Source organism: Pteronotus mesoamericanus, unplaced genomic scaffold (genome assembly GCF_021234165.1).
Source record: "Pteronotus mesoamericanus isolate MK-2021 breed Mesoamerican mustached bat unplaced genomic scaffold, CSHL_Meso_final contig_221, whole genome shotgun sequence".
NCBI classification, from domain to species: domain Eukaryota; kingdom Metazoa; phylum Chordata; class Mammalia; order Chiroptera; family Mormoopidae; genus Pteronotus; species Pteronotus mesoamericanus.
The window spans coordinates 10,319,540-10,335,552 of NW_026555092.1; the positions used below are offsets into that span (position 1 = coordinate 10,319,540).

A 16,013-nucleotide genomic window follows, 5' to 3' on the forward strand; every position below is an offset into this window, starting at 1 on the left:
TGGCCATCAAGCTGTTCCTCAAGGCTCAGTGCCTTGACCCTCTGTGGCATCTTCTCCCAGATACCTGAGTGATTAGCTTCTTGAATCCCTTCTGATCTTCTAAAATGTCAACTGACTGGGGAGGCCTTTGCTGACCACTCTTTTTAAAAGAACAACCCTACCTCCTGCACTTTCTAAGCTGACATGGTTTATCTCTATACCTCTCAACACCGCCTGACACACTACATATTTATGGGTTGATAGCTTATCTCCCCCACCAGGATGTGAGACCATGAGTGGAGGGACTTCCTCTGTTTTATTCACTTTTGTATCCCCAGCACCTAGAAGCATGCCTGGCATTCAGTGGGTGGTCTGTGAATGAACCCCACTCTGGCCTCCTCTCTCCTTGTCAGCTGAATGGATGAAGACTTTCGGGGGATCCTGAAAAGCTAGCACTCCCATCAGACTAGTACAGCGCTCTGTACTCCACCACGTCAGGCCTCTCCATGAGCAAAGGCCATACCACCTTCCTATAGGTCCACCCCTCCCCCCACCTGCGCTTTACCCCGATTTCTCTGCAAGAGGCATCCTAAGCCATGGGGATGTGTTAGGGGTGCGGGGGAAGAGTACAGAAGTCCATTTCATTTCAGTGCCTAGTGTGGATCCACTTGACAAAGGTCAGGTCAGGCCCCAGGACAGCCCAGGAAGCAGGTATTGCCATCCCCATACTGACAAGGAGTCTGGAGCAGAAGGAGGTTAGGCCACCCAAGGTCCCCCTGCAGGTAACTGTGCTAAGGCCGTCCTCACACCCAGGCCTGCTGGACTCTTGGCCCATGGGCGTTCCACCACCTCACTCCAATTGACTAAAGCTTGGCCCACCCCGTTAGTGAAGCAAAATGAAAGCACGTGACCACCTACCAACACACCTTGGCAGAGGCGAACTCCACAGGCGCCGTCTGCCCCCCAGGCACGTGATGCGGGCCGTGCCCTCCAGACGGTACCCGGGGAAGCAGGAGAAGGTCAAGGTGTCGCCTACACCAAACTGCAAGCCCTTCCGGATGCTGTAGGCGGGGACCTCGGGCTCCTCACAGGGCTCCAAGTCATATTCTGGAAAGGCAGCAGGAGAGCCGGGGTCAGACGAAGACACCAGGGAGAAAAGGGCCAGAGACAAAGACAGACAGGGGCACAGGGCATGCACACATTGATCCACAAAAGGCAGAGAGAAAAGAGGAGTGAGCCTAAGGAGACAGAGGCTGGGAGACACGTGGCGAGGTGGGGAGCAGGACAGGCCGGGCCCTGGGTGGTCCGGGTGCCTCGCTGCCGGGAACAAGGGGAACACGCTACCTGGGAGTATTTCTGAGGTTCCTCGTGACTCAACCCTTCCTTCCTCGCTCCCTTCACCTCCATGTTAACCCCAAGCCTCAGGGCTCAATCCAATCAGCCTGATTCTAGAGGGTCAGAATGTGTGGCCCGGCCGAGGGGACCCTCCACTGGGAAGAAGAATCCAAATGCTTCACTCGAAGCTGTCTTGGTGATGCTGGCACTTCAGGCAGATGACAAGTGTGATGGGGTGGCATTTGTGGGCCAGGGACCTGCCTGGTACCTCTAGTAATGGCAGAGATGTGACCACCCCTTGTCCCCCAAGGGCATCTCCTTCTGGGACACAGTCCCCAGAGGCTCTGTGTGGTGAGGAGAAGAAGGGCCCGTCTCAGATGAATGAGGCACAGTGACTGGATATGTCTCATCTGGGCTGGGAGGCACACAGCAGGTGGCTTCTGCTAGAGAGACAGCAGGGGGCTGAGCTGGGCCATGTCCACTTCCTAGGGGCCAGATATCTCTTGCCCATCCAGGTAGGGTCCCCTGATACCCTGCTCCTGGCGGGGACGGGGGGGACCCTCAGGAACAATGGGACAAGAACGGCAAGGGGACTTAGCCTGGGGAGCAAAGGGTCCTCTTTCTCCCTCAAGGCCAAATTAAAGAGTTTTCTTTTCAGGATTCCTATATACAAAGATAAATATCTATTCCTCCCAAGTTAGTATGGAGGAAGGAGCCCCAAAGAAGACTGAAATACTCTCATGTGTTAACTTTAAACCCCTGTCTTCAAACCCCCATCTTCCTCTTCATTTTTCTAAATTGCTGGGATTGTGAATAGCAGAAGTGGGATCAGGAAAGTGTCTGGAATTGCTAGGGCAGGAAGGGACTTCTGAGAATTCCTCTAGTTCAGGCCCTTGGTTGGGTCATGTTTGGAGGGAAGAAACTTAAAATATCCTCAGAGAAGGAGATCCCCCCCAAATCCTGCTAACCCCTTCCAAGCCCATTACAGGGAAGTTCTTCCTTGTGTCTGACCGAGGTATCCTTTGCTGCAGCAGGGAGGTCATTCTCCCGGAGACTGGAGAGTGGAGCAATATCCATCTGCTAGAAGACCAGGGGCTCGCAGTAGAGGGAGAGACATGAACCCTTTCCCCCAGTGGTCCCTCACAGGCTTTACCTGAGAAAGTGATGTTGAATCCTTCATAGGACATGGAGAAGTCAGAAATGAAGCGGACCTGGGCGGTGAAGTTGCCATAGAGACCAGCGCTGATGGGGGCTGGCAACCGCGAGCCGGTCAGCTGCCTCAGGGGCTGGGTGAAGCTGCCATTTTCGGTGATGAGGAGGTAGTCATGGCCGCTCTCCAGGTGGAAGGTGTGGAAAGTAAAGAACACACCTGCCAAGAGACCAGAAGGGTCAGCGTGATGATGATGATAAGGCTGGAGCAGCCCAGTTGCAAGTTGGGGTCTGTGCAAACATTTCCAATTTGTAAATGTCTATGGGTATGCAGAAGTACAAGCATGCATTGATGAATCCATGTGCGTGAACCTGAATGAATGAACCAGAGTGAACTGCATCATGCCACTGTCCACAGGTCCAGCCGGAGGGAAGCACAATGCTTTACAATTGCCAAAATTTGGAAGGAAGATCTATGGCTAGTTCTATGAGAATACTTCATAGCCATTCATTAATTCATTCATTCAACTAACAAGTATTTGCATATCTGTTGAGTACATCTGTGGGCTAGGATCCAGGGCCAGGTAGGTGCAAGAGGATATATAAGACATTAAACAAGTAACTATACAGCCCGGTGTGGTTCAGTGGATTGAGCACTGGCCTGCGAACCAAAGGGTTCCTGGTTTGATTCCCAGTCAGGGCATATGTCTGGGTTGCGGGCCCAGCAGGGGGTGAGTGAGAGGCAACCATATATTGATGTTTTTCTCCCTCTCTTTCTCCCTCCCTTCCCCCTCTCTAAAAATAAATAAATAACATCTTTTAAAAAATAAAAACTAATAAAAAATACCTACAGTAGAGTGATGACTGCTCTAATGAGCATAGATCAGTGGAGTGCCATGGGGGTTGGGGGGTGCAGAACCGGAAGCAGTTTGCAGCAGAAAGAGGTGCGTGCAGGACAGCCTCACTAAGGAGGACACATTTGGTTTGGGTCTTAAAAGGATGCATAGGGATTAACCAGGTAGGAGGGGAAAGGGCGTCCCAGGCAGGGGACTGGTGTGCGTGAAGGAGCTGGGATTCTAGGGCTCAGGGAATCATGCTGTGTGGCTGGACAGACTCAGCAGGAAAAATCTGGAACAGAGGCTGGAAAGGTAGGCTGGAGCTAGGCTGAATGTTTTTCCTGGGGGCAATAAGCCATCCTACCCAGAGCAGAGGAGATTTCAGACTTAGCAAGATGTTGATGGCTATGAGGAGGACAAAGTCGAGAGTGAAGAGGCAGAGAGAATGGTTAGAATGGGCACAGCCATGCACTGGGCAAGAGAGGCTGGGGCCAGGCAGAGGGGCTGAAAGCAGGAAACAGACACAAGACCTCGGCGAGGGAGAGTGGGCAGGAACCAGCAGCAAAGGTACAGAGGAGGAACGAAAGGAGGTCTAAGAGCATCTCAACCTGAAGGGAGGTGATGTCTTTCGCTATCCAGGGTAGGACATACAGGAGGAAGAGGAGCCTGTGGCAGAAGGGTAACAGACTTTGCTTTGAACACCCTGTGTTTTCAGCATCCAAGCACTGATAGGTAGTGGGTATCTAAGAGTAAAGGCTTAGGGTTCAGCATTAAAGTTGAACTACAGCAGTAGATCTGGGAGTCGCCAGACAAGAGGTGCTATTTGATGCCATAAGCATGGGTCAGAGAGCCAGAGGAAGGCAGAGAGAGAGCAGTGGGGGAGGGGCAGAATGGAGGCTTGGGAGAAGGAGGAGCAGTGAGAGGAAGAGAAAGCGAGCGCTCCGCTGCAAGGAAGGGTTAAGGGCATTGAATGAAAACAATATTCATTAATATCGGAGCACTAAATATTGGTGCGTCTCTGTCCTGCATGTTTTGTTGCTCTGTAGCAGGCCCCTGTCCACAGGAAGGGACGATATGAAAACTCATTGAATCCTGCCAATAACTGTACGACATGGGAATGATTACTCTCATCCGCATTTTACATCCGAGGAAACTGAGGCACAAAGAGATCGAGTCACTTGCGCAAGCTCACCCAGCTAGCAGGAGGCAGGGCTGGGATCTGAACTGGGGCAATGTGACTGCAGAGGTTGTGCCGTGAACTGCTTACGTGACGCTGCTTCTCTCACTACAGAAAGAACCCAGGTAGTAAGAAGGGTCAGGTGGTGAGAAAGGTTATGAAGTAGCAGGAGCTCAACACTCAAAGCAACTCTTGAACTTGCCCACATAGCTGTTGTGTTTGTGTATATACGTGTACATGCATGCCCACCCACAAGTGTGTGTGCCCATGGGAGTATATGCCGTGGATGTGCTAGGGCAGGAACTTGGGTAGACCGGGGGTGGGTGCTGGGCCCACTTACTATTCAAAGGCCATGAACTAGCAGCACAGGCACCCCTGGGAGCTTGTCAGAAATGCAAAATCTCGGCCTCCACCGCAGACCTCCTGAGTCAGAATCTGCATGCTAACAAGATCCCCAGGTGATTTGCAGGCACATAAAAGTTTGAGAAATACTTCTCTAGATAATTACTGACATGTTTTTTGATAAATGACAGTTGGATCCAAGCTCTTAACACTAAAGCATTTGAGATGTTTTCGTATTCTTGCCTCTCTGTTGGTAGAAGTGGGTGAGCCTGGCGTATCTGCGATTCTGTGGGTGGGGGTTGGGGGAACAGAAGAGGTAGTGGGACCAGGCATGCGGCTTCTAAATGGCCTGTGCCCAGGCAACTGAGATGCATCCATTTATCTATTTGTTCAAACAGATCCTAAGCACATACTAAGCGCCAGGCCTGTGCTAAGCACTGAGAAAAATGACGCAGTTTAGTGGAGGAGACAGACCATCGATAGTGAGAATCCAGAGTGAAGGCACAGGAAGAGTGAAGGCTAGGAAGGCTTCATGGGGGCTGCCGTCCTTGGCACGGCGAGTGTGGGCATGCTTCAGACCGGTGGTGCTCAGATGTGGCCTGTCCTCTGATACACAAATACGTGTGCAAATGAGAACACGGGTCTCAGTCTGCGGAGCTTGGGGAAGGGCTCGGCGCATTTAGGTCCTTCCCCTCTGAGCTGGACGTCAGGGTTGGGGGGTGCAGTAGCAGGGGAAACAGAATTGACTGAGCTGTTCACTTTGCACTTTATTCTTCAGCATGCAAATACAACCCCTCCAAAGGAGGAAACATTTAGCTGGGATTTTAAGGATGAGTAAACAACTGAGATGAAACCCCTGGGGTTCCTTCCCAGCTGTGCTGATTGCTTGGGGCTCTTCTGGCCACTGTGAGAAAATGAAGACATTGTTACAGAAATAGACAGGCCTCAGGTTGCAGCTAGGCTGTGGGAAAAGCAGGGGCTTTAGAGGGAGACAGATCTGGGTCAAAAGCACGTCTACCCACAGAGGGGTCTGGGCCACAGCTGCTCAGCACATCCTGAGTTTGAATGTACAATATGTGGACAAGAGTATCACCCTGTCAGGTGACATTTAATCCCTAGAGGGAGGAAGAATTGGGATAGTATCGGCAAAGTGCACACAGCACAGTGCCTGGCGCTTAGTATGTATTTAGGATCCGTTTGAACAAATAGATAAATGGATGCATCTCAGTTGCCTGGGCACAGGCCATTTAGAAGGTGTTCTCTTTGCTCAGCTCATCTAACTCCCAGAGAGCCCTGTGGGTTTTATAAAAGACAGTCAGTCCTGGGACCACAGCAAGAGCACGTTTTCTGGGCTCCTGAATGGGCCGTTCACTTGGGCTGGGTGTGTGGCAAACTGAGTCACTCTGCACTTCCCAGAGTTTCTCGTTTCTCCTGGTATCCTTCTGCCTGGTAGGGAGCCCAGTCAGTAGCCTAACAGGTCTGTTCACAAGCAGTGCCCTCTGGAGAAGGGTCTGGGTTCAGTTTAATTCAATTCCTACAAATATTTCTTGAGTTCCTTAGGTGCCAGACACAGAGCTAGAGCGAGGGACACTGCAGGAAACGAGGCAGGCATGTCTCTCAAAGAGCTGAGAGTCAGTGTGAGGAGACAGGTGAAGAAAATACAAGTGCTGTGCAGGGGGGCAAACTCCGGAATTGGGAAGGCACAGGATCATGTAGGGGCCCATGAAGGGGAGCCCGGCCCAGAGCCCAGGCTGGGGAGAGGAGACTGGGAAGGCTTGTTAGAGGAAGCGAGTTCAGAAGGATGAAGAGCTGGCCGTGCAAGGGGAATCGTGAAGACGTACAGAAGAGGAAGTGTCACAGAGAGAAGGAAGTCATCCCAGTGGGCAGAGCTCTGGAGGGCCAAGAAAGCTCAGGGAGTTCTTGGAACTGAAAGTTTAGTATGGTTAGAACTCAGTGTTCACAGGGCGCAGAATGAGGCTGAGAAAGGTAATCAAGAGCCATGCTGGCTATTTCACAATTTTGTCTAGGTTAGGTGAAGCCTTTAAATGGCTCTAAGGAAGGAGTGACCTGGTCGTACATCACTGACTGACCTCTTGTTGATTCTGCCTGGCACACCTGCCATGTGGCTAATTCCCATTCATCCTTGAAGAATGGTTTAAGTCTCAGCTCCAGGACAGCTGCTTAGCCCTTTGGCTGGGCTCTGGAGGTTTCCCCACCTCTCTCTGCTCCATCTCGGCACTGGCTGTGCTGTATTGAGAGATCTCTTTAGACTACCTCCCTCCACCACCAGGCTGTAGACTTTCTAAAGGCAGGCAATGCAAAGAGGCTGTGTTTTCCTAGCACTCAGGAGAAGTGCAAATATAAAATAAGTATGTGTTAAGTATTTGTTGAACTGCATTGACTTCTAGGCAAAGACACATAGAAAGGCAGGAAGGAACATCCCCCTGTAATGACAGGTGCCCAGACACAGACGAAATCATGCCTAGAGGGGCTCTTCCTCTAGGGATTGAAAGGGTTGCCTTTCTTTCCCTCGCATTGCCACACAGCAGCTTCCAGCTCTTGCAAGCTGCCACCTCTGGCCCAGTCTTGGTGGAAACAGCTCTGCAGGATGAACAAAGACACTGCCTGATCCCTTTCTCCTCAGGAACAATACTGTGGGGAGAAGGGGACACGGGCCTCGCCCTGACAGCCTGGGCAGCTCTTCCTTGCCCCAGAAGCTCCAGGCCATCCGAGCTTCAGCCGGGTCGGGCCCACTGAAGGCACAAGTGAAAGCGCTTAAGTTCAAAGATGGGACTATACGTTGACTTTCCTTTCAAATTTTCTTTTTTTAAAAAAAATATAAATTGTACTCTTTACATGTAATATATGGCCATAGCATATGTTTATCCTCATTTTTTCATGTTTTTAGAGAAAGGGAGAGAGAGAAATATTAATGTGAGAGAGAAATACTGATCAGTTGCTTTCCATAGTGTCCAGACCGGGGATCAGACCTGCAACCCAGCCGTGTGCCCTGCCAGGAATTGAACCTGCAATGTTGCGGTTATAGGACACTGCTCTAACCAACTAAGGCACACCGGCCAGAGCTGTGCCATATGTTTATTAACCAAGTCCTTACTGATGGACATTTAAATAGTTTCTAATTCTTCAATTAAAAAAGTGTTTTAGGAGACTTCTGTGTAGCTGAATCTTGATGTATAACTTTACTTGTCATCTTCAGGGAATTTCAAGAAGTGACATTGCTGAGGCCAATGGCAAGTGTATTTTTAAGGCTTTTGATCCACAATGCCAAATCACCCTCTGAAAAGTTTCAGCCATTTCACAAATGTCAGCACTGAAGAAGAGTATCTGTGGCTCCACACAATCTCCTACATGGTTATAATTTTCTTTGCTGACTTGAAGAGGGAAACGTATTTCACTACTGGTGGAATATGCATTTCTTTCATTATCAGTGGGGGTCAATGTCTTTTCATTTGTGTATTTCCTCTGTTATGAAGTGTTAGTTTACAGATCTGTTCATTTTATAGGCCTGGAGAGCAGGATTATTTTTCTTAAAGATTTTAAGAGCTTCTCATGCAGCAGGTTGGTAACCCTTAGCAGATTATGCATTGCAAATATTTCTGTCCATTTACTACTTGAATCTTTTATGGCTTAAAAAAATAATTCTGTTCAAAGTTGAATTTAGTCAGATCTAACAGTTCTTTGCTTTTATGGATTCTATTTTTGGTGTCACGCTTTCAAGTATGTCCCTATCTGAGGTTCGATTTTCATGTTCCAGTACTAGAGTATATGTGGTTAAATGTGTGAGGTATGATTATTTTTTCTTTCTCTTTTTTTCCCCCCAATTTTTAAGCCCACTGTTTTAAAACCATTTCTTAAATAATCCATCTTCTCTTCACTAGATTGGTAATGACACTTTAATTGTATATTAAAGACAGTGTGTCCCTCTTACACACACACACACACACACACACACACACACACACACACACACAGAGGAATCTACTTCTGGACCTTTATTCCTCCCCGCCCCACTGCTTTGTGTGTCTGCTCCTATATTCAGACCAGATCGTGAAATTATTTTAGCCCACAACAACATTTTATTGATGCTATCTGGAAGAGTTACTCTTCTTTTAAATTTTTTTCTTGGCTTTTGTACATGTTAATTCTTCTAGATCAGAGGCTCTTAATTAAAGGCATACATCAGAATTAATAGTGAAGTGTTTTAAAGACATAGATGGCTGGTTTCCACCTCCAGCGTAAAAAGTCAAAACCTCTAGGGTGTGAGCTAAGCATTAAGGAGTTTGCCAAAGTGCACAGGGGGTAAGAACCACAGCTCTAGATGAACTTCAGAATAAGCTTCCGAGGGTAAAGGCCAGGTTTGCCTGGTGACTGTTTGTTCCCAGGCCTGGGATTTGCCACCCAGGTGCCATTTTAATTAATGTTTATTTTGTAACCAGCAACCCTTACTTTGTCCTTGGTGAGGAACAGCTGAGTTATGCATGAAACGGACTGCTATGTCCAGTATCGGCTGTGTGGACATGAGGAAGAGGGAGCAGAGGCATCCTGTGTTCCCCGAGGACACAGAAAAAGGAAAGAAGTTTCAAGGACACTAAGTAGGCTATTAGGAGGGGTCAGATCTTTCAAAAAATGAGAACAGGTGCCCACTGGTTGAACCAGTTGGCCAATTCCCCACCACTGGGTGTGTGTAGACAGAAGATAAGACATCACCTTCTAGGGAGTGGTTCAGGGAGGATTCTTGTATTAAGAATTTGAGATCTGGTAATCTCTAAGATCTCTTTCAGCATTTAAAAACACTTATTTTTAACCATTCTGTTCATGAGTTCTGTGATCAAAGATAAAGGTTCTAAGACCTTTGTTGTGGTGAGAAAAATTCACACTAAGCCCAGAGGTCACGATATAGGTAGATCTCTGTTGTGGTCACTTTGATCTGGGGAAGGTGAGGTCCCGACCGTGTCACATCCCAATACCTGCTATGGGCCTAAAACACTCACCCTTGCCATGAGATGTTTCGATAATCCAGGTGCAGTTCAAGTTGTTGGGGTAGAAGTCAGGGAACCCTGGTGACAAGATGGTCCCACTGGAGCCTTGAATGAAGCCGCCACAGAGTGCTACGGGAGTGAAGAGGGCAGTGAAAGGCTGGAATGGCTCAAGGAGCTCCCCCCATCCTCTTGGGCACCTGTCTCCCATCTCCTTTCAAACCCACAACCCTCCCTCATGGTGGAAGAGTCAGTGCCCCTTCAAGCCCCTGGTCTTTCATGCCGGGAAAGGAGTGGCTCCTTGAGCGCCCCTGACGGTGTGCCTCACCTTCACAGCTGGGCAGCGCCCGGCTCCACTGGAAGTTGGGCTCACACTCCAGAGGCTCCCCGTCACTTAATGTGTAGCCCGAGTCACAGCTGAAAGTCACCAGGGCACCCACATAGAAGTCATTTCCATGACGTTGCCCATTTACAGGGATCCCTGGATCCAGACAGTGGTCTGACTGCAGTGTTATAGCTGGAAAAGAGAGCCCACAGCTGGACAAAACAGCTCACCACCAGCACAGAGAGACCCAGCTGACTTACAAAGGCAGGGAGAAGAGAGCCCTGCTTTACAGAAGGGTTGAGTTGTCATCTACCCTCCTGTGAAATGTGGCTGTCAACATCTGCTGAGAGAGTACGTGAAGACCGATCAGAGCACACAAGCTGGCTCGATCATTTGTTTATTCATCTCTTCATTCATTCACTAAACATAAGGTGAGTGCCTACCTAAGGCTTAGACACCATGCTAAAGCTAATGGATATAAACCCAAGTAAGAAAATGACTGTGTCTTAATGGTACTCTCAGCCATAGTTTTCTACAGTGGCTTGTAGAACTGAATTGATGGCAATCTCTTTCAATTAGGGTGCCAGCAATGAACGCAGAAGGTGACGAGAGAGGGAGAGGGACTGGGAGATGCCATCTCACTTCAGCTTCACCATCTGTCACATACCCTGTTCCCACAGCACCCAACATGGTGCCACCCAATGTCTGCACATGGAAGAGGCCTTGCTGTGTGCCTAGGAGCAACCTGTGTGCAGGCCATCAGCTTTCACTGCTTCCAAAAGTTCGACTCTTTCTAAAGGTTCTCTAGAAAGGAACTTCCATTCTCTCTAAAGGTTGAGCTCTGAGAGAAGCTGAGCACGAGGGAGCGTCTCCCGAGGAGCACAGCCTTGGCAATGCCATGGGGACTGGGCCAAGCTGGGAGCCTGCTAGGGGAGCACAGTCCTGGGTCCTCTCACCCCCCTGGGCCCGCCCTGCCACCTGCCTCCCTGAGACTCACTCTCATAGCGGAGCTGGAAGCCGATGTCTGAGTGACTCTTGTCGGTGGAGAAGAGGAGGTAGAGGTAGTTGCTGGTGCTGATGAGGAACTGGGGGACCTGGGTCCCGTGGTAAACCCCGATCAAGGGTGCTGAGTAAGTACGTCCATCTCGCACTTCCAGAGTATCGTAGTTCACCTCGGTTTTAAATCTGCCAAAGACAGAGAAGCCCAAGGCTTATGAATTTGCAAACAACAAAAAGCCCCATCTGTCCCAGGGCTTCGGAACAATCAGACTTTGGCAGGCTGGGATATTTTAATATAATCTGCACACATTCACTAGTGATGTGGAAGGACCTTCTCTACTGCATTTAAGGCCTTCTCCTCCCACAGTGGACACAGCTCTCTCAGTCCTCTCTGTGGCCCAGGACATTGCCCATCTTAACACCTACAGGCACAATGACTAACTAGCCTCACAAGGGATAGAATGTTCCAGACTGGGGTCAAATAACTATAGGCCAGGGCCAAACCTGGACTATTGCCCGTTTTATATAGTCTGAGAGCAAAGAATGCTTTTTACATGATATATATATATATCCCTTTACTACAATGACTACATAACAGATATCCACAAGTGTTCACAAAACCTAAAATATTTATATCTGGCCCTTCACAGAAGAGTTTGTGGACTGTTATTCTAGATCACGAATCCTTTGTCTAGGAGTTTGTGTTCATCTTTAAGTGCCTTCTTTCCCCGCCCAAGGGGCATAACCAGGGTGGGAGCCGGAAGTGGGGCAGGGGAGCAGGGTTTGCGTCAGAGGTCACGAAGGCCACCTTCCCATATTGAAAATTTCAGGGTTAGGCTCTGCAGATGCTGATGCCTCCTTCAACATCTCAGGGTGTCTCTCTGCCTATTCCACCTCCTCTGACGTCTCCCAGCCTTCTCTTCACCCCTCCGGTCACAGTCCCTTAAATAGCACAAACCCCACTACTGAGGTGGAACCAAGGCCAAGGGCAAAGCCGGTGCTGCCGCCCCAACCTGAGCAGTCCGCTCCAGTATTTTCTGACCTTGCTGACATTTCAGTGGCAGCACTGGTCCCCTACTCAGCCCAGGTGCCCTCCCACACCAATTTGTAGAGATCTCCTCCTGCCCCCGACCCCTGGGGCTCTGGTCGCAAGCACCTGTCGAAGGTGATTTTGATGGGGTAGCCTGGCTGGGCTTCGATCACCCAGGCGCAGCTCAGGGAGTCCTTGTAGAAGCCAGGCCAGCCGGGAGACAGGATGGTGCCGCTGGGCGAAGTCAGATGACCGCCACAGGGAGCTGGGGGGGACAGAAGGGAGAGAAGTAGCTTTCTTGGGGGGGACAAATGAACAAACAAAAAAATCACCTCTCTATAAAATGTGTCCGCCAACAAGTAATGTTTTTGTTTTCTTAGAAAATTACATAAACTATATAAACTGTGAGTTCTGTCTATTGGGACCCTTATAGATATTTTCCATTGCATCATTTGGAGTTTTATTAAAGGCCAGAGGGAAGAAATGAAAAGAATCCTTTAAACAAAGTCCTTTGCCATTTTAGGAGGGCTGAAGTACAGCTAATATTTGGGTCATACTGGTATTTTCTTTGTTCCTCACTCAGTTGTCAGGCCTGTGGAAGGAGAGACCCCCCCAACCCCCAGCAACTGGCGTCTGGCGCTGGAGAGAGACAGAGCCCCCATGCTCAGCTTGGAGCTCCGTGAGGGCAGAGACCCTATTATTTGTGTCTTATACAACTTGGAATCCCCAGCATTTAGCCTAGAACTTGGCACAGTTGTCCCTCTGTACCAAAAGTCAGTGATCATTGCTTGGATGAATCAGTGAGTGGATGGAAGGGTAAGCAAATTCCACCCATGCCTGGGTGGTCTAGGCATCCTTCTGACCTTGCCAAGCCTGTTATCCCAGTCCCTTGGTCTCTCTGCCTGTTCTTCCCATCCCTCAGCTTCCCATTTGCACCCACATCTTTCCCATCATTCTTGCCTCTTCCTGCAACCAGACCCGTGGTCTCTATACAGGTGGTCATGAGAGCTCTTCCAGTGCTCCTCCTTCAGGACACATGGTCAGACTTCACTGTCGAAGTCATACGAGGTCATGTGACTGCTTTGACCAATGAAATGAGAGAAGCGATACGTGCCATGGCCATGTGGAAACCTTGTAAGTCAGGGCACGGTCTGTGACGTTTCCTGCCTTGGTGGCTGTGGAATACGAGTGGAGATGGTGGTCCTGTCAGCCAGGCCTCTCCATGACTCTGAGGCACAGAGCCCCTGATGACCATGATGTATCTGAGTGGCATTATGCTCCTGTTTTTAAGCCACTGAGATTTGGGGGTTGCTTGTCAACACTGTCTAACCTACGCTGCCCTGACGAAAGCATCGCCCTCCCCACCCCCCAAGCTGCTGCTGCTGTCACCGCCCCGCCATGGACTGACAGCCACTCACGCCAGCCATTTAGCTTCATGTCAATAACCACTTTCACTCTTCACAAAACATGAGCCCTGGGAGAGGGTTGCTGTTATTTTCTCTATTACAGGTAAGAGAGCTGACGTTAATGGAGGTTAGGTAACAAGTCCCAGGTTAGCAAGTAGGGGTGCCTGGACTCAGACCTAGGAAGATGGCATAAAACCAGGTATCTTAAGCCAAGCGACCTCTCGGTGTTAAAGGAACACTTGCTTCCTTGGGATTTCCTTACTATGGGGTTACCAGATGCCCAAAATGCCCTGAACAAGACCACAAAGGAGATAAAGGGCTACAAAGCACATCTCTCTGCGAATTTTTGTAAATTTCTCCAGGTGATCAGTTTCATAAAGTACAGCCAAATGCAGCACACCTGTCCTCTCTGAATCCTTTAAACTTCTGGAAAATATCTAAAATAACTGTCAAACATTCTTAATAAAAAGTTATATTAAGAAGTTTAATTAAGGAGGATAAATAATAATAATGGCAAAGAGCATAGCAGACAACTTATACTGATGACACGACAAGGCCTGCTTTATTGCCCCCATTTTACAGAGGAGAAAACTAAGGTTAAAGAGGCTAAGAGATGAGACTGAGAGCTAACGAAGTTAAAGCTGAGATTCAGCCTCAAAACCTCTGTCTCCAAATTCCCCTGGGGCACATACCAGCTCTATAACCATGGCCTACAGTAATGAGCTTGCAGGTACTGAGAGTTTACTACATGTCAGGGATTATGGATTATCCTTGTGACAACTACAACACTAAAAGGCAGATACTATTATTGTCCTCATTTTATAGGCAGAGATTATTACCATTTTCAGTAAACTGAGGCTTGTAGAAACTAAGTAATTACATAGCACCTATATCAAACATTGAGAGTAAATTGCAAATGGGTATTACCACTTTCTGGGTAAGCCTAGTTTTCAAAACCCATCTATCCATCTCTCTGAAATCACTAAAGCTTTCTTTCCTCTATTTCTCCAATGGACACAGGAGACCTTGTAAGTGGCGGGGGAGGGTATGCCAACAGCTCTGTCCCTGGGTCCCCAGGCAGGTACTGAACCTCAGCAGAAGTGGGGACTCTCTCCTGGCTCCAATTCAACACAGGCCCAGGCTCTTTGGTTGCTGGACTATGATCTCCTCACTCACCTTCCAGGAAGCCATCAATCACACAGTTACTTGCCTGCCTCGGCTACTCTCCATTCAGTGCCTATTTATCATGAGAACCCTATCTAAAATCTCCAGCGAGGGAAGCCCAAATCCTGGCTTCAGTAGTCTTTGCCTTCTTTCTCTGCTGTGTCTTTTTATTTCCTGGGCCAGCTCATCTCTTCTGCTCACGTGACGGTCCAACGACCTCTCTGTTCTTTTATCCCTTCTCTCGTTCTAGTTCACCTTTATATTTCAGATGTAGTTACCAGGCAGGGAGAAGGAGAGGGGGAGATTCCTGAGTGCACGTGTCTTTAACATTTGAAAGGAGGCTCAACTTCACTCTCACTCATAAAATACGTATTAAAACTACAAGGAGAAATTATTTCTCATCAGGTAGGCACAACCCAAAGTTTGGTGACATGTGATGCTGGGGGAAAGCAGGCATTCTAGGACCTTGCTGGTGGAAATGCAAGATAACACAACCCGTGAAGAAAAATTTGGTACTATCCAGCAAAATTCATATGTATTTACTCTACAACCTAGCACTTCTGTTTGTAGAACTCTATCTTCAAGATATACTAGCAAAATATGAAACGACACACGCACACACACACACACACACACACACATATATATATCTCCAACGCTTTACAAGGCAGCACTATTTGTAATAGAAAAGAAATGAAAACAGCCCAAATGTGTAGCAAAGGGGAGCTGAATGAATAAACTGGGGTAATCAACAAAATGGACTATGCAACTATAAAATGAGAATGAGGAATAGTCTATATAATGTCATGGAGGGGTCCCTAGAATTTATTAAGTGAATAAAAGCAAGGTAGAGAAATAAAAAATAAGAGTATTATATGATTCCATACCTAAAAAAGAGGTGTGTGTGTCTCCCAAAAAAGAGGTGGGAGACACACACACAAGTTTACTCATATTAACAGTCAATGAAAGAGTAACCCAAAATCTCAAGATTACCTATGGAAAGAGGGAGTGAATAGGGTAGAGAGGATAGGGTTAGGGTAAGCTAGACTTTCTCAGTGGATACCTTCTTTTAGAGGTTAAGCTTTGAAAATATTTTGCACAATTAAAAAGAAATATTAAAATTTGATAAGCCACTTCTCAAAACTCAAAAAACAGGAACTAAATGAATATAATACTGTATTAGTTGGTGGTATAATCACACATGGAGAAACTTGTTAAAACAATTTAAAAACACTGTAATTTGATAGCCCACCCCTAGTATGATACAAGGGGAA

The 16,013-nt window shown here is 48.2% G+C and overlaps 1 protein-coding gene across 1 annotated transcript in view; it reads right to left on the bottom strand.

Moving 5' to 3' along the window:
• The window catches only part of CSMD2 (CUB and Sushi multiple domains 2), a 547,845-nt gene that overhangs the window by 165,965 nt on the left and 365,867 nt on the right, over nt 1–16,013 (bottom strand). The window contains exons 16-21 of the mRNA XM_054571941.1: nt 12,296–12,434; nt 11,138–11,325; nt 10,144–10,332; nt 9,831–9,947; nt 2,468–2,683; nt 898–1,086 (exon numbers count right to left, since the gene is read on the bottom strand). Of these exons, the coding sequence (XP_054427916.1) occupies nt 898–1,086; nt 2,468–2,683; nt 9,831–9,947; nt 10,144–10,332; nt 11,138–11,325; nt 12,296–12,434 (1,038 nt within the window). The remainder of the gene's footprint in view (nt 1–897; nt 1,087–2,467; nt 2,684–9,830; nt 9,948–10,143; nt 10,333–11,137; nt 11,326–12,295; nt 12,435–16,013) is intronic.